Here is a 23,359-nt window from a genome sequence, read left to right on the forward strand (position 1 = left end):
TACAGGAAATAATGATACAAAAAGCATGGCATTGTTGCTATATGAGACTCTATCTTCTTTTCTACTTGTCATTGTAGCATTACTCGTGCATAATCCATTCAGTCATATCCCGTTTAGGTGCACGCCTCAAGTGGAATACATAGTCTGCTTTGTGCCTATATAAGATATAGAACCTGGTTTTACACTGCCTTCTTTTCCCTTGGCCTTCCACTAGCCACGTGTTGAGAATTCAAGTGCGGAGTTGGAGTCCCACATTGGTTAAGTTTGGGTGAGGATAAGACTTTATAAGGAGATGGACCCATAAACCTAATGCCTTAATGTTTTGGGTTAAGATGTGGCGTCGAGATCTCTTGGTGTCTTGCTCCTCGGCCCATGGGCTCCCCTGTCTCCCCAACAAGTGGTATCAGAGCCGATGGTTGGTGTAGCCATAGTTACGGCTCCTTATGTCGAAAGTCTTCCTAGCGGTGTGGCTAGGCGGCGGGTTCCGTTGATGCGGTGAAGCGAACGGCGGTGCAAGAGTGGATAAGCTTCCGCGGAGGGGGGCCATGATAATGTGGGGCCATGATAATGTGGAGGTGACTCGCACTTGAGGGGGAGATTGTTGAGAATTCAAGTGCGGAGTTGGAGTCCCACATTGGTTAAGTTTGGGTGAGGATAAGACTTTATAAGGAGATGGACCCATAAACCTAATGCCTTAAGGTTTTGGGTTAAGATGTTGCGTCGAGATCTCTTGGTGTCTTGCTCCTCGGCCCATGGCTCCCCTGTCTCCCCAACAAGTGCCACATTAGGCTTTGATACCACTTGGGCCAAAGAAAGACTCAAACAGAGGAGATGGTTAAAATTGGGGGATAAAACTCCACATTGGGCTATAAAGAGCAAACCATAAGTGGATCAGACACCACATCTTTCACCCAAAACCTTAAGGCAATGGGTGTATGGGTCCTCACACTTATAAACCACTCAAACTTATCCTTAGCTTCCAATGTGGGACTTACTCACACTTGAAAATTCTCAACACCACGTTCAGTTGTTAGGAACCATTTGAGTACTCTCTTCCTTGGGGAGAGAAGAAGAACCACTCAATATCTGATTGAATGAATGATTTTGCTGCTTTTAAACAAGTGCCAACTAGTCAGTGTTTCACTTATTGGCATGTTTAAACATGCAAAACAATTTTAAGTAACATTTTATTTTCTAGCAAGATTTCTTAGAAAATGGATGTCAAAGAGAATGAATTATATTGGACAACTACCAAATTTGTATTTAGATCTAAGCACTTGTTACCAAATTTGTATTCAGGATTCTTGTATATACCCTAACACACTTTCATCATAAAAGCCTTGTTTGCTAACCTGGTAACTAGGGGTGTACAAGGGACGGGTTTTGGTTAACTCTAACCCGACCCTAAATATTGATCGGGTCAATTCATAGACCCTAACCCGTCCCTAGACCCGAAGCAACCCGACATTATGCGGGTCCAATTTAGGACGGGTCTATGTAGGACGGGACCGGGTTGGCCCGAGGGACAATAAGTTTAAGACTATTTGATACTAATTGTAAAATTTAAAGATAATAACATACTAAAAGAGTTATAAGTTGGAACTATTTTTTAGAAGAAATAACTTGAAAGAATCCAATTCTTTCATAATCTATTGCACTTGAGAGGTTTACATTTTGTTTGATCATTTCTTCACTTGTCCCACATATGCATAATACACACACATGATTTTCTCTTGTTTGAGCATGAAAGTGTCAATAGTTTGAGCAACGTTTATTTAATTCATAAGGTAAATGTTAAACATTTTAATTTCATCTACATGGAAGATAAATTTGAGCACCATGTATCACATTTTAATCATTATAACAAATTAAAATTTTATAAAATATATATGTGGGACGGGCAGGGTGATCCGAGTATCAACCCGAACCCGACCCTACCCGAAGTCGGGTAACTCAAATATCAACCCGAACCCGGTCTCTTTTAACTCCTAAAGACTTGGGCCGGAACGGGTTGGCGGGTAGGGTCGGGTCTTGTACACCCCTACTGGTAACTCTAATAATACTCGGTCCACCTTTAAGAGTAGGAGAACACACCTTGTCTCAAGATGAACCTTCCTACTATTAGAGCTATCACCCCACAGGAAATCCCTGCTTTTCCTATCAATACTACTGCAGTCTGCAAAGGGAGATAAATAACAAATTTGTTTGCATGACATAAGAAGGCAAGGCAGAGAGAACAGTCCTAATGTGATCTTAATTTCACATCTAAACTTTGATTTGGAAAAAAAGGGGGTGCAAGAGAAATCTAGCGAAAAAAGGACAAGAATATGTTGGGTCCAGCTAGACTTTATATAAACAAGTCTGACCAACTTAAAAAAATTTATGCCTAAACCGTCAGGTTGTTTTTCAATCGGATTTAGCCTGACATTCAGGAAAGTAAGGTTTGCCATGATATCATATATAAAAGCATGTTTCATAATAAGACTTTTACATATGCCAACAATCTATTTATAAAGAGACTAGACTTACTTGCAAACGGGCTAAATTATAATAAATAAATATATTTCTATAAACAACTGATCGAGGCCGTACCCGATACAAATAATTAATTAAGAAAACTGTAGTAACTAGGAAGTGACTCCTAGGTCGTTTCCCAAGGATTATGTTTCGACACCGATTCAATATTAAAAACGCACAAACGCACACACACTCAAGGGGGTTTTGTGATTCAGTTTCAAAGACTAGCAGAGAGTAAAAACAAATTAATATAATCAAGTAAAGACGGACGAATCCCTTTGTTCAGTATATCGCTGCTCAATCATGGGTATCTAAAGATCAATTCTTGTAATTAGTTTCCTAGATCGTGAGAATTAATTAACTAAGCGATAACTAATTCACAGATTCCTAAACTAAGCGATTAAGAACCGGTTACGACCTAACATGACTAAGCGAACATGTATCATCTTCTATTTCTAATCATAAGGAATTAAGCAAACCTAAGTCAGAAGTAGAGATGAAGAAAACTAATCAGGCGAATTCTATTAAGCACTATACCTCAAGAGCACGATATACTTTGCAAAGGAGTTCGTTCGAAGGGAATTAGCCTTCCATGGATGGGGCGAATTCAGCAATTAAATTGGAGGAAGTAGAGAAAGCATAAACCCTAGCAGAGCTCTAATAACTACTGAAAAACGAAATTATATTGAATAATAAGCAGAAGGTCTAAGGTAATTGTTTCTCTAAGCACAAACCCTTAAATAAGAGCTGAGATCACAAATCCTAATCAAAATCAAATCCTAAAAGATAACAATAAATCCTAATAAATCCTAAAGATAGAGTTTTAAAATAACAACCTAAATAAGTTTGAATCTTAAAGATAACAAACTTAATTTATTCCGAAACTAAATCCTAATATTTCCTAAAATACAATCTTCACTCCAGCACAATTAAATCTTCATTCCGCAATTCTCCAAAATGCCCTTGATGTCAAATAAGACCTGAAAATAAGAATAAATATAATTAGACCAAATAATAGAAATCATTGTCAAGCAAGGTCAATTAATTACGAATAATCATTAATAATGACAAATTAAGGCTATGTAAAATGGGTAAAATATTGCTCATCAACAAGCTAGCTTGTAGAGATATGTGAATAAGCTAGCTTGTTTATAGAAATTAAGATCACAAACTAAAAGGTAGCAAGATAATAAACTAAAAAGTAAAAGGTAGAGATGTAAATATGCTGATTATGTAACTAAAATACAAAATATAGCAATAAATGTGTAAAACATAATATAAGAAAAAAAAATTGTGCAAGGTAAATTTTAAAATGTAATAAAGTTCAAATTGATTTTGAAAACAAATCATGAATGTTTGGACCCAAATTATAGTCTTAGACATAAATAAATTCATGAAATTTTATGAACAACAATAAAAAGGAAAAAAATTGCACGTATCTTGCACGTGATAAAATACTAGTTTTTTTTTCCAAAAATAAATACATGTTAATATAAATCTTAAACAATAAGTATACTTCATGTCAATAAATTATAATACATTTTAAAAACGTATTGATTCTTGCACCAAAAAAAAATAATCACTCATTTCAAATCAAACCTTAAAATAAATTTTAAATTGAGAGTAAAATCATATTGAAAATTTCAATTCCAAGCCATATTAGAATCAATCAATATATATTCAATATATATATATATTAGAAAAGAACAACTTCTAGTATGACGTGTCGCTCTCACAGGCCAAGTTAGTGACGTGTCGCTCCCAGATTAATTCTCACCTAATATTTTACATGTAAGCTCTTTCTCCTTGGCCCCACTTGCCACATGTGCCCTGATTTTTCCTTACCTTATTTCTCCTTAATAAAAAAATACATTTTTAAATTTTAGATTTGATTAGGATTTAGGTTTTTTATTTCTTGATTTTATCTTAATTTATTTTTGATTTATTTTTAGAGTATTAATTAATTTTTATGGTATTTTTTATTGAATTTTCGGATTTTAAATTAATTCTGGATTTTATGAGATTTTATTGTGATTTGCTAGATTTTGATAGTTTTTATCTATTTTTATTTAGTACATTTTTAAATTTTAGATTTGATTAGGATTTATGTTGTTTATTTATGTATTTTATCTTAATTTATATTATTATTTATTTTTAAGTATTAATTATTTTTTATGGTATTTTTATTGAATTTTCGGATTTTTAATTAATTCCGGATTTTATGAGTTTTTATTGTGATTTGCTAGATTTTGATAGTTTTTATCTATATTTATTTAGTATATTTATTTAGTACATTTTTATCTATATTTTTTTTTATTAGTTATTCAATTGTACGAAGTTCAATCTATGCAACAAGGGTTTTAATTTAAGACTTTTTGTCCACTTTACTCATCATTTCATACTCTTCTATTTCATCAGTTGTTTATTATATTTTTAATGATCAAGGTATTAATTAACCTATCAAATATAATAGATGTATTCCCCGTGCAACGCGCGGGTAAAAAACACTAGTGAATATAAATTTAAATAATTAAAAGTTGTTTTAGAAAATTAAATTTGTAATAAATTTAATTATTCTTAAAATATCAAATAAATTTATTTATAAAATATTTTTATTTGAAATTTCCAACAAAATTAGTATTTTATCTCCCTTTTCATTATTGTTCATAAGTTATAAAGTTGTTTATTTCAGAGACTATTTCAATCTATAATACAACCATTATTTGTTTTTAATATTATTTTGAAATTTATTACCTTTTACCTTTTACCTTAAAGTATATTTTATTTTTATTCATAAAATAAGAATATATTAACTGCACAATTTTTATTCTTATGTTAAGTTTTAAATTTTATACTCTATTTTATAATATATTCATTTTCATATTTTTCCTTTTTATTCTTGTTCATAAATTGTATTTTTTGTTTTTTTTTTGACAGCTTGTTCATAAATTGTATTTAGTTCTTTACCTCTACAAGTATTTCATAACAACAACCATGATTGGCTTTTAAAATGTTTATAATATTACTAATAAAATTTGAAAATCGAAGTTTTCTTTCAATAAAATTTGAAAAGCCAAATACTTATCTAGTAAAAGATCTAATGCTTTAAATATTATTCCGTGAAGCATTATATATTAAATGAAAAATATATTTTATAAATTTCATGTTATTAAATTATTCAATTTTCATTTTATTTTTCATAAGTTTTTTATTAAGTCCATACTCCATTATTATTCTATATTAATTATGTTTACTCTTTTATAATTAAATCATGTTTTTTAGTTTTATGCTATATTTTGAAATTTGTTCCATTTAAGTTTCTACCTTTATGTATGTTTTTATGTTATTTTTATTTTTATTTAAACGACTATTTCAATCCACAACACAATCATGATTTGTTTTCAAAATTATTACGTTTTTTACCTTTGGGTATTTTTTTATCTTCATTCATAAAATAATAATATATTAAGTGGACAATCTTATTCTTATATTATTTTTTTAATATATGCTCTATTTTAAAAAAGTTTCACATTAATTTTTTATTTTTCAATCTTTTTTTCAAAAATTTCATTAATTTATGTATTACCTCTACAAGTATTTGTTTTTTTTTTTTGCTTCATCGGAAAGTGCTCTACAAGTATTTCAAATCATAACAACAACCATGATTGGTTTTTCAATTTTTTATAATATAGAAATATATTTTGACAATTGAATTTTAATTTGCTTTCTCTAAATTAAGAAAAAGTCAAAAAAATATTGCTTGGAATAGCATTATTTGAAACAAATAGATGACTTTGACTTTGTCTAATTTAGAGAAAACAAAAATTTTAATAAATCAATATTTGACTTTGTCTAGTTTAGAGAAAAGAAATTTTATTGTCAAAATATATTGCTATATTTTAGAAAATTTTAAAGCAAATCATGGCTTGTTATAAACTTTTTTTTAGCGTAAACGAAATTCATTATGATAGTCGTATATGTAAACAAATTTTTTTTAGTTACCAAAAGAAAAGTCGTATATGTGTAAATAAATTTATGACTAAAGGAAAAATTTGAAAATAGATAAATTATGAAATAGAGAATTACATTTAAAACATAACATAAGAATAAATATTGTGCACTTAATATATTCCTATTCGAGGAATAAAAAATAAAAACACACATTAAGGGAAAAATGAAAAAGTAATAAATTTGTGACTTTGTTGACTTTTTCTTAAAATAGAGAAAGCAAATTAAAATTCAAAAATAAAAAACAGAGGGAAATAGCTAGCACTCTATATAAACCACCATATTCATTTTCAGTCTTAGTTGCTTGCATATCTGACTTATTTTTTGACGTCTCCCTTAAGGTTTTAGTTCATACATAGGATCCTCTACTTTGAAACCAGTTAGTAAAAGAGTGGTGAAAGGTTTTCAAGGTTTTCAGGTATAATTCTAAATTCTTCTCTCATATTTTCTATTCCTTGTTTTTTTCATTTAGAATTTGAGTGACTTCATGTCTTTTGCAAAAAAGAAAATGTATATATGTTTTATTTTTCGATGTAGGGCTCAAGTTCAACATATGGGAATCAAATTTTGCTTTTCACTATTTTTGAGGAAAACAGAGGAAAAGAGTTAAGACTGCAATTACAGGTACTTACTGTATTAAAATAGTCCTAAGTTTTTTTGTTAGCCTTTTTTAGATGAAGGGATAAATAGGATCGATGAACTTGGTTTTTCATTCATTTCCCTCAAATTTCTTTCATTTCTTTTTCTACTCAAACAAACTATTATCATGTTCATTGAAATTGTTCATGTTTTAAGCTTTGAAAGTTAAAATTAACATAGAACTTGGATGCTATTAAATATTAATTGCACTTTTGTCCATTTTATAAGGTAGCTATTTTGTTTTTTTCATATCTTTTTGGATATGGTAATTTTTCAATATTACATATGTGCTAGTGTTTCAAATTACTTGTTTTGTGATACAGAGAATTTGTTTATTTTAATTAACTCCTCATTATTCATTTTCTTAACTTTATTCATGATATTATATATTATGATTATTCTCAAAAGTTTTAAACATCCAGGAACTACTGCCCAGAATTCAATTCTCATTGTCTTCACCATATCGCTACCACAATATCTTTAAGCATACTCAAGCTCTAGGGTTCTATTTGACTGTTGCATTTGAACTTTTACATTCGAGCGTGTTTATAGTATTCATCTATGATACAAAAATGGAAGCTACGAATCCACTAAAGCAAAAGAGGGTTGCTCGATGTGTTGCACATCTTAAGGAAGCTTCACAACCAGTGATATCTCAACAACCATCATTTGCATCACTAACAACCAATGTTGTCAAAAACATGAGATTAGATGATTATGAAAGCATAGGGACAATTGTTGGTCCTTGTAGTGGACAATCCTATCTTAAGTATTATTCAAACTATAAGAAGAGTGGAAGACCTAATCATGTAATGTTCTACAAGAATGGCGAATGGTTGGACTATCCTAAAGACAATGCTGACTTGGTTAAGAAAGATTATGAAATAAAAAATGCACTAGTGAAGATAAGACTTAGGGATGGCAATTTCCACCTGTATATGGGGATCTCCGTGGGGACTGCCCCGTTTGGGGCCCCGATCCTGGGGAATTTTTCCCTGTGGGGGTGGGGATGGGGACAAAAATCCCCCCGAAACAAATTTGGGTATGGGGATCACCCTCCCCGCCCCGCGGGGACCCCGCCCCGTATATATATATGTAAAAAATTGATAATACCTTTAGTAATCAAAGTCAAGTAGGTAATAAAAAATATAAAGTATCATAGCCAATTATATAGAGTTCAAAAAAATTATATAGGTAATAAATTTATATGTCAATTTTCTTATTTGTAGACTTAATGTTATGAATTTTGATCAATGTTATTTGAACTTCAATATACATTTTCATGGAATTTGACATGTTCTATTCTCATCCGTGGTTTCTATACATTTGTGGTCCAGGAAGAAATTTGTGTATTTTTTATATTTAATTTAGTTTTATTATATTTTTAATGATGTGTTAATGGTCCCCATGGGGACCCGTGGGGACCCGTGGAGAGGTGGGGATTGGGGATGGGGTGAAAATTTACCCCGCCGTGGGGAATGGGGATGGGGACGGTGACAAAAGAGAGATGCGGGGACGGGGATGGGGGGCAACTCCCCGCCCCGCGCGGGTGCCATCAGATAAGGATCTATGATAGAGATCTTGTGCTAGATTTTTTACACATGTGTCAAGTGGACTTGAAAACTGGTTCCCAACAACCCATTGCTTGGATTGATGAGGTCGGGTGCTGCTTTTTCCCTGAAGTCTGTTCTGCTTCGGATGAAGAATCTTATAATTTCTTTAAACAAGAGACCATGAAACTACATATTGAAATCGAAGTGAATGGGGTTGATGAGTCTAAGTTGAGGGAGAGTTTTGGGGAGTCCAATTATTTAATTAAGGGTGCTCAATTAAAAGTTGGAAATAGGATGAACATAATGAAATATGGAAATGTTAGTGAAGACATTGAACAAAACCAAGAGTTGGGTTTAGTTCCCTACACTGACTTTGTACATGGAAAACTAAATTTCAATTTTGTACGAGAGTTGTTCCTAAATGGAATGGGTAGTTTTGGCAATATTGATTTTGAGATAGTTCAGATATATGGCTGCTTAGGGGCATCAATGCAAGCTAGGTTGCAACTATTCCAGAAACAAGCTGAAATTACAAAAGAATTTCATGGGGATGCTAATGTTCGGTATGCTTGGCTTCCTTCTTCTAAAGGAGATTTATCTATAATGATGGAGTATGGAGTAGGGCATTGTGGACTATCTACAAACAAATGCACATATAATGTTGGTGTTCATTTTGCAGCTGTTACCTGCCCTTATGCTAGGTTGGTTTTCATATGATAAACTTTGAAAAGTGATATCTTTTACGTACTAATAATAACATTTAAATTTTTTATATTTACAGTGCGCGTTATTGTGATATTGATGAAAATTGTGTTCAATACTTGGTCCTTTGTCGTGTAATAATGGGGAACATGGAACTTCTCCATCCTGTCTTTAGCACCAACACTGACCAATTCCAACCCAGCAACTGTGAATATGATAATGGGGTGGATGACATCCAATGCCCAAGATACTATATAGTATGGAATATGAATATAAACACTCACATTCATTCGGACTTTGTTGTTAGTTTCAAGGTCATTGGGGATGTTAAAGGTAATATACATTGCTGTTTTAGTTTTTTTATTTGTTTGATATTAACATATGTCATTGACATACATATGTTTTCCTAACAAAAATAAGTTGTACATTTCATGCTTATCCCAAAAAAAAAAAAAAAAGTTGTATATTTCATATTATATCTAATTAGTACTCAATGGGTTGATCAATGGCAAAATAATTGATATATATATATATATATATATATTATTTCCTTTTGGACGAAAAACATTCTAATTAATAATTTTCGTATTGGAAAGTAAGGCTTCATCCATAATTTTTTAATTATCTGATTGTGCTTATATTATTTAACATATTGATCTCTCCATTATGGTTCAACGAAATAACCATCCATTTTTACTGCTAAGATAAATGGTAATACATGATGCTTTTTTACAGGCCATTTTTGTGGAATTGCGGGCGAGGATTATGTTTATGGGAACAATTCAGCTATTCATGGTTCTGGTGACCTATTAGAGTCATCCTCTTTAGCGGATAATGTATGTTACTTGATATGAATTTTTTATTTGAAGTTGTTCCATGGTTTCTATGTGAAAGCCAATTTTAATAGCAATTTTTTAAAAGTTGTTTTCATCTAAGAATTTCACCTCTTCACCTTGTATTTTAAATATCATTTCTATAGTTTTAGTTTCTCTTGATGATAAAGATGATGTGGTTGTTCTATTGTTAAGAAAATCAAAAGTGGTTAGCCCGATATACCTTTATTTTGTGGAAGAGTTTTTGTGTGGAACCAGCAAATTGTTGTCAATTGGGTACCTCTTTAAGTCATCATTGTTTTATAAACTCATTTTTTTAGTCTAGTGTTATGTGTTAGGTTGGTTTCTTGATAAATATATTCATGTATTCATGTACAACTAGCAGGAGCTTTGTGATTTTTAGATTCACCTTCTAGTTTTAAATCCTATAATGTTCTTCTTTAATGCTCATATGAATAACTTTTTTTACTGTGAGATCTCAGGGAATAGCTATTAGTGGAGTTGCAAGCACTCCAAAAATTCCGAAATCTCCTTGGTTGCCTTTTCCTATCCTTATATCTGCTATCTGTGACATGGTTCCTCCCAGTAATATGAATCTTATCAAAACACATTATGAACTATACAAGGTATGTATAGTAACTCTAATTTGTGATCGATGAATGAATGCCTCCATTGATGAAATGTCTCTAATATATCATGTCATTCTCGTTCAGGCAAAACACATTTCCCGTGATGATTTTGTGAAGGAGCTGAGGTTGATAGTTGGAGATAATCTATTGAAATCTACAATAACAAGTCTTCAATTCCGGGTACATTTTTTATAAAAAAATTATTTGATTTTGAACTATTGTGCTTCTGCATATTGTCTTCGGTTATGGTTATGTCTTCCGTGGGAATTACTTGTTACATATAATATAGTAGACTATAATTTGCATTTCTTTAAGAAATAAAGTGTGAAATCTCGTGTGCTGTCTTCTGTTATGTGTATGTCTCTTAAATATCAAAATGGTTGCTTGTAGATACCCATCAAATGGTGAATTGGAAGACTTAAACAAGAATGAAGGTTGAAGATGACTGTTTATGAGGAGATGAAGAACTTTGCACTAGGAGTTTACTATTGTCAACTTTTGATTGTTGATGACTGTTTATGAGGAGATGAAGAACTTTGCACTAGGAGTTTACTATTGTCAACTTTTGTTTAACAATCAAAATAAAGTTGTGATATATATGCTCCTAGGAAAGCTATTTTTTCACTACCCTTTATCTATTATTTCTACCCGGAACTGTGACACATAAAAGAAGTTCATGGAATATTTGCTATTGCTTTTTTTTTTTCTCTTTCAAATGAGAGCTTTCATACTGAATTTGCATGCTGGCTGTTAATAAGTAAAATACTTGATAATTAAGATTAAATATTAAAATAACCAAAATATCCTTTGTAACCCTATTTTTAACTCTGAAAATTGAAGTATACATTAAGCCAGTAAGAAATGAAAATTGTATTCACGTTTCCTTCTCCCTCACATCTGTGCGCGCCAAGGACTCCTCTGCTTTTAATTTTTTGCTGTGCCTCATGCAAGTATCAGTTCCAAATCAATTGACACAATTTGTCGAAATTTACCAATTCCAATTATTACAATTGCATTCATAAGCTTATGGTTCTCTGTCTGTAAAAAAAAAAGTGCAAGAAAAAAGTAACGTTGCAGGTACCAGATCTTAGCTAAGAATACAAAGAAGATAATGGATAAACAATACACATGTAATATGACAGAGGGGAATAAAAATTATCAAGCAGGGCCGGTCCCGACATTTTGGAGGTCCTGGGCAAATAATAAAAATAGACCCCTAATAATTTTAACGTTCGAAATTTCATCAGAACCATTATGTTGGTTCATTTGGCAACTGGCCTCTTGCAGCCCGTCAGGGGTCGCGTGTTCGAATCCAAGCAACGCGTAACATACACAGTTAGTAACCACTAACTCAAGTCATTAATAACATCTTGAACATTAATTATTATAACTAAATTTTATTTTAGGGGAAAGTTTAATGATAATTTTTTTTTTGCCCCTTATTTTTGGAGGCCCTGGGCTGTGGGCCTGCTTGCACAGGCCCAGGGCCGGCCCTGCTATCAAGTATCGACCACCAACAACGGAGGAGGGTCTACACTCTGTTTGGTAGAGAAGAGAGAGATAGAGAAAAGAGAGTAGAGAAGAGAGAAGTTGAGTAGAGAGAAATAAGTGAGAAATAGAGTAGATTTAAAGAGAAGAGAGAGACCCCAAACATAGTGTAAATCAAGCCTTCACTCATCTCTCTTCAATCTCTCTTCAATTTGGAGAGACCAAAAAAGTGGTGGGACCTCCCCTCTATCTCCCTCCTCTCACCTACCAAACACATATACTTCCTCCTAACTCTCTCTTCTCCATCTGTCTCTATCCAAACCTCCCTCTACCAAACAGTGGTAGGGTGAGGGAGAAAGAACTTGAGGCTTGGGATTTTTCATTAATTAAACCCTATTTGATTTCAACCTTTAGATTGATCTCACAGTTGAGATTAATTTTCAAAATGTAATTAGCATATTTTCAGTACTATAATTTTTTGAACCATAAGATACATCTAATGGTCAAGATTGCTGCATGAGGGGCTGGACAAAAAACATTGTTGTCAAGGAACGAGCCCTAACTCTCTTCCTCTCCGCTGCCACCGTCGATTCGTCTCGCATACCCACCGCCACTAAACCGCTTCTCTTCGTTGCTTCTTCAGCTTTAGATTCCCTGTTCCAGTTGCACTCTCTCGTTTGATCCTTACTGCTTCTCTCTGTGAACCTTGGATTGGAAACATGGGTAATCCTCATTCTTCGGAAATTTTTTTTTTTTTTTGAGTTTTGAGTTTTGCATTGAATCTTAACAGACTTCAACTTTTTTGTTTCTCCTGTTTTCAGAGGAACAAGCTGCTGGGAAATCACGCCGAGAGCGAAGGAAAGAGTCCCGCTTGGCGAAAAATGCATCAAAGCACCAATCTTGGCTCAACCACCAGGTAATCTTAGGCCCCGTTTGGGAAAACAGCTTAAGTCCATAAGCACTTATGACATCAACGCTTATTCATAAGCTATTTTAAAAAAAATTATTAAATTAAATTGAAAATAAGCTGTATATAAGCATAAGCTCGTTTTCATAAGCTATCCTGAGTAGCTTATGAAAATAAGCTCAAACTTTTTACATAAGCTCTCCCAAACACTTGCACAAGCACTCATTTTTTTTTTAGCTTTGTTCTCTCATCAAAGTAATGACAAAAAAATTGATTTTTTTTTTGTTTTATAGAAATCTAGAGCTGCTATTAAAGGAGGAAACCATGATTCAGAGTTAAAAACTAAAAGTGAATTAGACCGGTCAGTTAGTCCAAATCCCCATGAAAAGCAAGTTGTGAAGTTGGAGTCTTTTTCTGGGAAACATGAGGCTGCTAAAGAATACAATGTGCCAGAGGAAATTTGTGGCTCTGTACCGAAGAAAATGAGCTAGGATGCTCAAAGAAGTTTAAGGAAGAAGAGGGCTAAGTTGAGTGTGATGGATGTTTCTGTAGATGACAATAAGGATATAGAATTGGAAAGAAAACTTTCCAAGAAGCTCAAGGTGAAGGAAGGAAAATTGAGAGGGATGGATGACGGGCTGAATGTGTTACTTGAAGGAATGTCGTCGTTTGCTGATTTAATGGGAGAAGGGGAGGATTCTGGTACCGATGAATTACCTGTGAAGCGGTTGAAGAAGAAGAGCTTGTCGAGTAAGAAGCATAAGTTGTCAAAGGAAAAGGTTGAAGCACAATTATTAGATGGTGCATCAGGGCCTGTAAACTTATAATCAAGACGTAGCATCAGAAGTTCCTGACAGTGTACCTTCGAGGAAGAACCATAAGAAAAGAAAATCTCCAGATGAACTGCTGGAAGATGGCGTCGAGCATGGTGCTGGTGACATGTCCAAGCCTCCAGAATCCTGTGGGACGGAGGTGACATCACAGGTTGCTCCTGCTGAAGTTCTGGTGAAGAAAGCCAAAGAAAAATATATAGCACCTCACTTGAGAGCTCGCGCTGGCAATAAACCTGAAGAGCATACTCAAATTCGAAGACGTGTGCGCGGTAAGGAGCACTGGAGCAGCGACTTTGTTTTGACTTCACATATTTAACTGCGTACCATTAATAGTTTTTCTTCCAAATTGTTTCTGCAGGCCTTCTTAACAGGCTTTCTGAATCTAATGTTGAATCAATTACTGGAGAATTGTCCTTGATCTTTCAGGTATGCAACTCCTATAATTGTGTGACAATTGACCAATATGGATTCTTGACTGATTTTGTGTTATCTAACATATATTATCTCCTTTTGAAATGGATAAAGAAGAGGTGACAAAGATAATGTAAATGACTATATGGAGTCTTGCACATTTTTTTTTCATTCCTATTAACTTTGTATTTAACTTTTAGTCCAACTACTTGACTTGTGGGCTTGAGACATTTATTTACCAACTTTCTTGATAGATGCCTATGTTGGTGAAGCAGACATTTCTCTGCCAACTTTTTGATATATGCCTATGTTTGTGAAGCTTTACTTTTGAGGAGTTCTAGTAACACTCACTTCAACACTCTTTTATTTGTTGAAATTCATTAAATTGGAAGTGGGACCCATATTTTTAGTGGGCCCACATGAATTTCAACCAATAAAAGATTGAGTGTTGGAAAGAGAGTGTTAACATGAGTGTTGGTAGCATTATTCTTTACTTTTTGTAGACTAGTTGCTTCTGTTAAACAAAAACAGTTTGTTTCTTTTGGAATTATAACAGCAACTTCTAAGATGTAATCTCTATGCAGTCTGTTGCTCGTAGTGTTGCATCTCGGATTACGATTGAAGAGATTTTAGCATCATGTTATAGTGGCCCCCGTGGCAATGAACAGTAAGTTTCTTTTCCTTCCTATTTTACTCCTACCTTCCTCTGTGAAGTTGCTAAGTTTGCATCATTGTGGTGGTATGGGAAGGTCAGAAAATAAATAAAGATTCAAAAACAACAACCAAGCCTTAACAAATAACAATGATGACCAAGCCAGAACACTAATAAAGATAATCAATCAATTTTAGTTGTAGTCTCAAATAGTAAATGGTTAAGCCATTAAAAGTTGATTGTATAGTGATTTCTAGTTTAGTTATAAACTAAATACTTAGATGCAGATTGCCGGAGGAGTTAAATTTCACAAGAATGAAAACATAGGAAAAGCAAGATGTTCAGAACATTCTTTGTCAAAACGAAAAGGGAATGGTTAAATAAAACTTATCTGAGAAAATATGTATTTAATATGATTGAATGGCTAAAGATATTGTTATGCAGGATTCTATTTAGTTTAGAATAACTAATCTTGAGTGTGAGTGTTATTGTTCCTTTTGTGAAGTCTAGAGATTCAGAGTATTGCTTGTCCTGGGATATTTCATATTCTCTCTCTGAAATAACTCTGAGTATTGTGTGTTGTCCCCAATACCAACTCCTGTGAATTATTCTGGTGTCCATCTTTCTGGCCTTTTTACGTAGTGTTCATGGGAACTGATAATTTTTTTCTTGTGAAGGTATGCTGCTGTGTTTGCTGCATTTGTTGCAGGAATGGCCTGTTTGGTTGGTATTGACTTCAGTGCAAAGTTTATGGCTTCCTTTGCTAAATGCTTTGAGGTATAGCTTGTGAACAAATAAACTAAAGTCTAGTTTATCGAAGTGTTTTTTATTTGTTTCCTTTTTCAGTTTTAGTTTCTTCTCCAGATAAGCATTTGCTCTCAAGGCAGTGTTTGAAGACTACAGAAATTATAATCTTCATATGTTTTTGACACAGGATGAGTACCATAAAGAAGACAATCTCTCTTTGCGGAATCTTACTCTTCTCCTATCCTATCTATGTATATTTGGAGTCTGTTCTAGGTGGGTATAGCGTAATGCACAGAGCACTTGTATAACAACTTTTTAAAGTGCTTTTTAAAATAATACCTCTTTTTAATGCTTTTCAGTGATTTAATATATGACTTTCTAATAATGCTGAGCAAGCGGTTAGCTGAGATGGATGTTTCTATCATTTTGGCGGTGTTACAATGTAAGTATTTTGTCTTTTTAATTATGTGTTTGGTTTTATTCAGTTCTAATTAGAGCTTCCACTGGTGTAAATTGTAAAGGTTGTTAGAAATATAATATAAAATGTTCATGTCTTCACCCAAAGTATTCTGTCTTTTTCTACTTCGTTGATCTCATATGCATTTTGTTTTGTTGGGTTTGGATGGGGCAACTTTGACATTAAGGAGCTGAATGTTTAAATTTCTACTTTTTAAGGTGACTGTTAAGGGGGGGAGTCTTGTTAGGAGTCCCCACTATTAGTTAACTACTTAGAGTTAGTTAGTAAGTGAGAGGAATACGAGGATATAAATGATGTGAGGGGAAGGGAGGTGCAAAGCTTCTTCAGAGTTCTGTTCTGTAAATTAAGAGGTTTTTCCTTACTCTTTTCAATAAAATGCCAGGTTCCTTTATGAATGCATTAGATAGATTAGAATGTAAGGGTAATATCTACTGAGGAAAAGCTTTAGGATCTGGCCTAACAGCATGCTTCAGCTAGAAGCTATTCCACCAGCCTAAACACTAACTTAGTTCAGTCTGCTATGGGAGCTGTCATATCAATCTTAAGTTCTTAACAATGCAAAAAACTAACTAAAGAAGCAATTATTAACTGAAGCAAACTAATAAACTTTAAGATGAAGTGTGCCGAGTAAACATCTCTCACTCCCGTATTTAGTTAGACCTTTGTTTATGTCTTAGTTCTCAAAACTTGCTTATAAGAGCTTTAGTATGAATATCTGCCGTTTTTCATGTGTTGGAACATGAGAATCACTGGTTCGTTTGTTTCAGCCTGTTCTTAGAAAATCATTTTTTTTCAACTTTTCACTTGTTTGTTTTAGGTTTTAAAAATATTCATTATTCCAAAAAAGCTGAAATAAGATTATTTGAAAAAGCTACTTTCACTAGCTTATCAAGCAGAGCTATTGCGATAAATGAGACAGAAAATAAAAATTGAAGTAAAATGTTTCTTATTAGTAACCAAACACAAATAAGCTTGTTTTTCATAAAAAACTCTTTTTTAAGACAGCTAAAAATCATTTTTTAATAATCTTAAACAAGCGCACTCATACTATAAACGTGAAGTCTCAAAAAGGGCAATCTTGTAAAATAACACTTAACACACTTTTACTAGAAGGAAAAATATCTATGAACATACTTTTTCTGAACACTTTTTAATGTTTGAATTTTGAAACCACACTCTTAACAGAAAAATAAACAAATAGGATAGCACATGTTAGGATGCATGTTAACACACTTTGTTCTAGTGGAAATGGAAAAAGGAAGAAAAACAAAGAGGCCCTTAGTGACTTAGCTTCTCTTGGACAAAAAAAACATCCAACTCCATGTGTTCAGTTCTAGCATGCATAACCGGATCATGACACAAAGCAAAAATGCTTTGCTTTGTCAAAAAAATGGACGGAGTGGGTACAATGCAGTGACCTACCTAGCCAGGTCTGGATCCAGATGATATCAGCAGCTGAAAGGGCGAGATTATATATAACTCTTCTGCTTTTATCACTATTTTGCCATTGCTGTGTGAACAGATAATTCCATGTAATTACAGTACCATGGCTGTATTTCGCTAAATAATTAGCCAAAGTATTGAACCTTCCTGATAGACTCAAATCAGTAACAGTGGAAAAACTGAAGAAAGCAAAGAGAAATTATGAAAATTAATTATTGGATTAACTAAGAAAAAAAGAGAACAAAACTCAGGGTATTCGAGAGACCCTGAACTCTCCTCAAGTCTAGTCCAATCCTTTCCTGTTCTCTCACTCTCCCTCTCCCTCATAATATAATTTCCCTGCCCCCGTGTCATGAGTGTATGCGCAACACATTACAATTTAGTTATAGGGCTATAACGGCTATGTTCCTGTGCATTGCGCCTATTCTTCTTAGTATACACCCTTTTAATAACTGGGCCTCTATCACATCCTTTGACTTTTTATTGTATTTGTCTTGATAGGTTGTGGGATGAAAATAAGGGCTGATGATCCAACTTCCATGAAAAATTTCATTCTTAGTGTTCAGAATACGTCAAATAAGTTGAAGCCTTCCTCTGGAGATGACCATGAAAAGAAATACAGTAAAAGAGTGAGCATGCTATGTTTATTTATCAGAAAACTGTAGTTTTTCTGCACATACATAATACAGCACTAATTACTTGGTAACACTTGTAGATGGAGTTCATGCTTGAAACCATATGTGACATCAAGAACAACAAGAGCAGGGCAAAAGAGGACCCTGCACATCATACTCGGATTAAGAAGTGGTTACAGAAGGTACCAATATTTTACGGCTTTTTTGTTCTTGAAGTTCCTTTCTGCGAAGATATTACTTGTTATTGTTCAATTACAGCTTATTTTCAAAAGAAAATGGATTCCTTAATTGAACAAAAAAAAATTGTGTAGTTGGTACTTAGCTAGTTTGCCAACTTTCTTATGATAGGTTTTAATATTGGCATTTCCCACATTGATAAGTGTGCTGTTTTGTGTAGTTAAACAAGACGATCAGCTCAGAAATGATGTTCCTACATGATTGATCATCCTTGTTTTATAAGACCCAATTATGCATTTTATTTTATGGAATTATTCGAACATATATAATTGAAGTTCTGAGCTTTCTTTCTATGGCTCTAGGATTTTGTTGAAGCTCATTGCTTATTGAGAGACAAGGCAATGAGTTTAATTCTTATGATGTGGGTAATTTTAAAACAGACGATTTTGAATAACTTTCAAGGGTGTTGGTTTTTTCTTGACAAAATCATCCTCTTTTTTTAAAGATGTTCTTATTTACTAATTTTGTTGGATTTCCTCTGCCTAGCAGCTCTGATATTGCTTTATGAATATTCTAGTTGTTATGTCTTTTGTCCGTTTACTTAGCACATTTATTATTGAAAAGGCAATTCATCTTCAGGATTGCTTTGATTTTCTCTGTTATTCAAAAGGCATTCATATGCCCCTCAAATTCTTAATTTAAATTTTGTTTCCAGATAAGAGCTGTTGACATTATGATTAGAGGGCTCAAATGGAGCAAGTTGCTTGATCCTGATAAGAAGGGCCAATGGTGGTTGTCTGGAGATGTAGCTTCTGCAGCCGATAATGTTGAAGAAGTTGCTGGCAGAATAGACAAAGATGTTCTTGAAACACAAAGAATGCTGGAGCTTGCTGCTGCTCAAAAGATGAACACTGATGCCAGAAGGGCAATCTTTTGTATTATAATGAGCGGGGAGGACTATCTTGATGCATTTGAGAAGCTTCTAAGATTGGAATTACCAGGCAAGCAGGTCAGCCTCTTTTCCAGTTTAATAATGTCTTCTTCCAATTATGAGGCCTTCCATCTCGTGATATATTTTTCCTTCATGTGCTACAGGACAGAGATATAATGAGGGTTTGTGGAGTGTTGCTTGCAAGAGAAAGTTTTTAACAAGTATTATACAGTGCTGGCTGTGAAGTTGTGCGAGCATGACAAAAATCATAAGTTCACTCTGCAGGTAATGTTTTCTCACTCCTTGTTGTGGGATTGAGATGAGTAATTTGTCATTTGAAGTCGGTTTGGGTAATATTCACCTTATGAGTCAAATTAGTTACATTTTTGTTACTTATATTGAGGGAAAATATGACAAGAGGACTTATTATTAGAAATATGATGCATGATAACTATTGAATTGTAAGTTTATAATTACATCTTAAGCAAGTGCTTGCACGTCCAATGTTCCAAAAGGAAAGATAGGAGGGAAGAAACTTCTAAATAAAAATTGTGACATTGCACCCTTAGAATTCAGGTTAGACCTAACTCTATCCAAAAAGCTAGCTTAGAGGTGAGGGTTGCTCCACCCTTTATAAGGACTTATTTGGCCATATCTCTAGTCGATGTGAGATTTCTCAACACCTCCAAATTGTATATGGATATATTGGCTTTTCAACTACTGGAGCATGTTCTCATGTCCTATTATTTCTTTACAATCCTTGCTTTGAAAGGGGAACTTGGTTCGCAGGTTTTTAGAATATTAATTTTGTTTGTGCCTTTTGATTTGCAGTTTTGCCTGTGGGACCACTTTTTAAGCGGCTGGAATCAATGCCACTTCTGAGGTCAATGCACCTTGCAAAGTTCGTGGCCGAAATGGTTTCCTCTTTCACTCTCTCCCTTGCAGCTTTGAAGACTGGATCTGAGTGATATCAGCCTGTTAACACCAAAAAGGATTATGCATTTCCGCATACTGTTTGAGGCCATTTTTGAGTATCCTGAGAGCTTGGTATGGAATATATTCACTCGTGCAGCTGTGACCCCTGAACTTGAAGGTCTTCGTCAAGGCATTGAGTTTTTCATTAAGGAGTACATTGTGAAAACTAATAAAGCTCTAACTCAAAAATTTAAGTTGGCAAGAAGAGCTCTTAATAATATGGAAGGGATTCTGATGTGAGTGTGAATTTTAAATAACACCCAATTTTGTAGCTTATAGCAGTGTCAAAATTTATTTAAATCATTCTTCTGGATATCCTTTTGAATCAGCATTGTGTTCAAATAGTGATAGTCAAATATGCATAGCAGCAAGAATATGTAATATTACTTCGGTAAAGGCCTTAATTTTATAAAGCTGAGGTAAATGCATTGGTGATGTTTCTACTTTCTAGTCAGAAGTTTTGAGCAGAACATTTTAAAAATTGAGTGAAAATTGCATTGATGAGTTGCACTTTTTAAGTACTTTAAATGGAAAATGAAGAGCATCATACAATGCAACCGGTTTCATATATGAAAGTTTTTTTTTTTGAAATGAGTTTCATATATGAAAGTAGAGTTGAAAGTTAGTCGTTTAAAATTTTTGGCGATTGGTGTTGCAGTCTTGTACAGAACCAAACTATCCACTTCCTTTCATTTTCTTGGTACCTAATAATAATTATAAGGCTCCCTGTTCATATTTTGTCAATTGTTGAAATAGGTATGTAACCAAAAAAAGAATTATTGAAATAGGTTAGAATACTTAACCATATAACTAATGAGGGTCATACATGTCATGAGGCACCATTTTAATAAAAGGAAGTTTCTAGAACATGGAAATGAATAACTAACACGAAATATAACTAAATATAGTAAACTTTAATATCTGGCCCAGTAACATGTGAGGCCCATTAAAAGTTCAGCTATTAACCATCTCAAACTTCATCTAAAAAAAAGCTTCATCTAAATTAAGTGATTAGCAAATACAACTTAGGAAAACAAGGTTTAATCATTTTTTTTAAGGTGACCCCTAATGTGGACCACTTTTAAAGTGGTCTAATTTTAGACCACTTTTTTTAACCTGCTATAACAGGTCAACACATCTTTTTTTAAAGAAATTTAATATATGACAAATTTTTATTGATATTTTTTCTTAAAAAAAATAATGTGTTGATCTGCTATACCCGGTCAAAGTAGGTGGTGTAAAATTACACCACCTAAAAATGGTGCATATTAGGTTCTCCTTTTTTTAAATTCATTAGAAACTATAAGCTTCATTTAACAGAGCTTACCTTTCATATTAAATTTCAAACTCTAATAAAATTTCTTTGGCTTCTAAAGTTTTCAGAGATTGAATTAATGTCATTGTTTTTTTTAGTACATCGGAAAGATAAATTGTACCATCTAGAAATTGATCCCCGAACCTCTCTCATCCCAAATCATATGTCTCCTAGCTCTTACCATTAATGTCATTGTTATGTAGATATATAGTAGACAATCTTGCAAATATTAATGAAGGGATTTGCAGGGTGAATGACCATGGTTCAAATCCCGGCGAAGGAACTAACTTACTAACAATTAACAACTAACATTTGCCTATAAAAAAAGTTACTCTTAATATCGGCCTATATGCTTTTGTTGTTTTTTTCGATCCCTGATCCATCTTCCACTGCGAATGATACATCACTCTAAATTTTGGAACTTTTCCACCTCCAACACATTTTTTTACCAATTATTTTGGGAATTTTTCTGAACTTAGCTTGTCAATGCCAATGTAACTCCTTCTTCATTGAGGTCGAGAACCCTACGGTAGAAATATAAAGGATCCCCCATTCATGGCTTGTGTTGAAATATAAAGGATTCCCCATTCATGGCTTGTGTCATGCAGACCAAACAAATACTCATTACATAAAGCAGTCTTCGAATTAGCAAAAAAGACACCAAGTTCTGATGTAGAATTAGTGAGTCTACCCAATAGTATTGCAGTAATCGAGATAAGTTAATGATGATCTATTGTTTTTTTAATACAAAATACGATTTATTCATATTAGAATTAGGGAGGCTTAACTCAACCCAAAAGTTATCTCAAGAGTTGAAGGTTATTCTACTCTTTATAAGCACTTGATTAACCATATCTCTAGCCAATGTGGGACTCTTACACACCCCTCATGCCCAGGGCTAGACATCTGGAGCGTGGAATGAACATCAACGGGTGGCCCAAATATGAAAGGTTTCCACAACAAATGGATCTATGATAGACTCTGATACCATATTAGAATTAGGGAGGTCTAACTCAACCTAAAAGCTATCTTAAGAGTTGAGGGATGCTCTACCTTTTATAAACACTTAATTGGTCATATCTCTAGCTAATGTGAGACTCTAACAATTCCCAATATTGAAAAATTGAGAACTACTCATTCTCAAAGTATGACAAAGACATCCATTTTAACAATAAAGGACTCCGAGATTAACATCCTAAAGAAAACTTAAGACTCAAATACATGCAAAATAACACCTTAAAAGTATATATCTCCATAAGGGGAGAAAGAGAAAGAATGAGTTAAGGTTAGTGGGTATTTTAGTGATTTTATTCATCAAATATCTTCATAGCCCATTTTAACAATAAACACATGAACACTTTAAAGAAAACTTAACACTCAAATATTACATGCAAAACATTACCTTAAAGTTATATATCTCCCCAAGGGAAGGATAAAGGATGAGTTAAGATTATAGGTATTTTAGTCATTTTACTCATTTAATCTT

General features: G+C 33.4%; 1 protein-coding gene and 1 pseudogene across 1 annotated transcript; both read left to right on the top strand.

The window, feature by feature from the left end:
• Positions 1-9,020: 9,020 nt before the first annotated feature.
• Positions 9,021-11,289, top strand: LOC130722369 (inactive poly [ADP-ribose] polymerase RCD1-like). Its single transcript, XM_057573076.1, has 6 exons — positions 9,021-9,418; positions 9,499-9,752; positions 10,155-10,255; positions 10,735-10,878; positions 10,966-11,061; positions 11,272-11,289. Exons 1-6 carry the CDS (start codon positions 9,021-9,023, stop codon positions 11,287-11,289), a joined length of 1,011 nt encoding a protein of 336 aa, XP_057429059.1.
• A 1,485-nt stretch (positions 11,290-12,774) lies between these two features.
• On the top strand, positions 12,775-21,008 carry LOC130729908 (uncharacterized; annotated as a pseudogene).
• The last annotated feature ends 2,351 nt before the right edge of the window (positions 21,009-23,359 follow it).

Source organism: Lotus japonicus, chromosome 1, assembly GCF_012489685.1.
Source record: "Lotus japonicus ecotype B-129 chromosome 1, LjGifu_v1.2".
Classification (NCBI taxonomy): Eukaryota; Viridiplantae; Streptophyta; class Magnoliopsida; order Fabales; family Fabaceae; genus Lotus; species Lotus japonicus.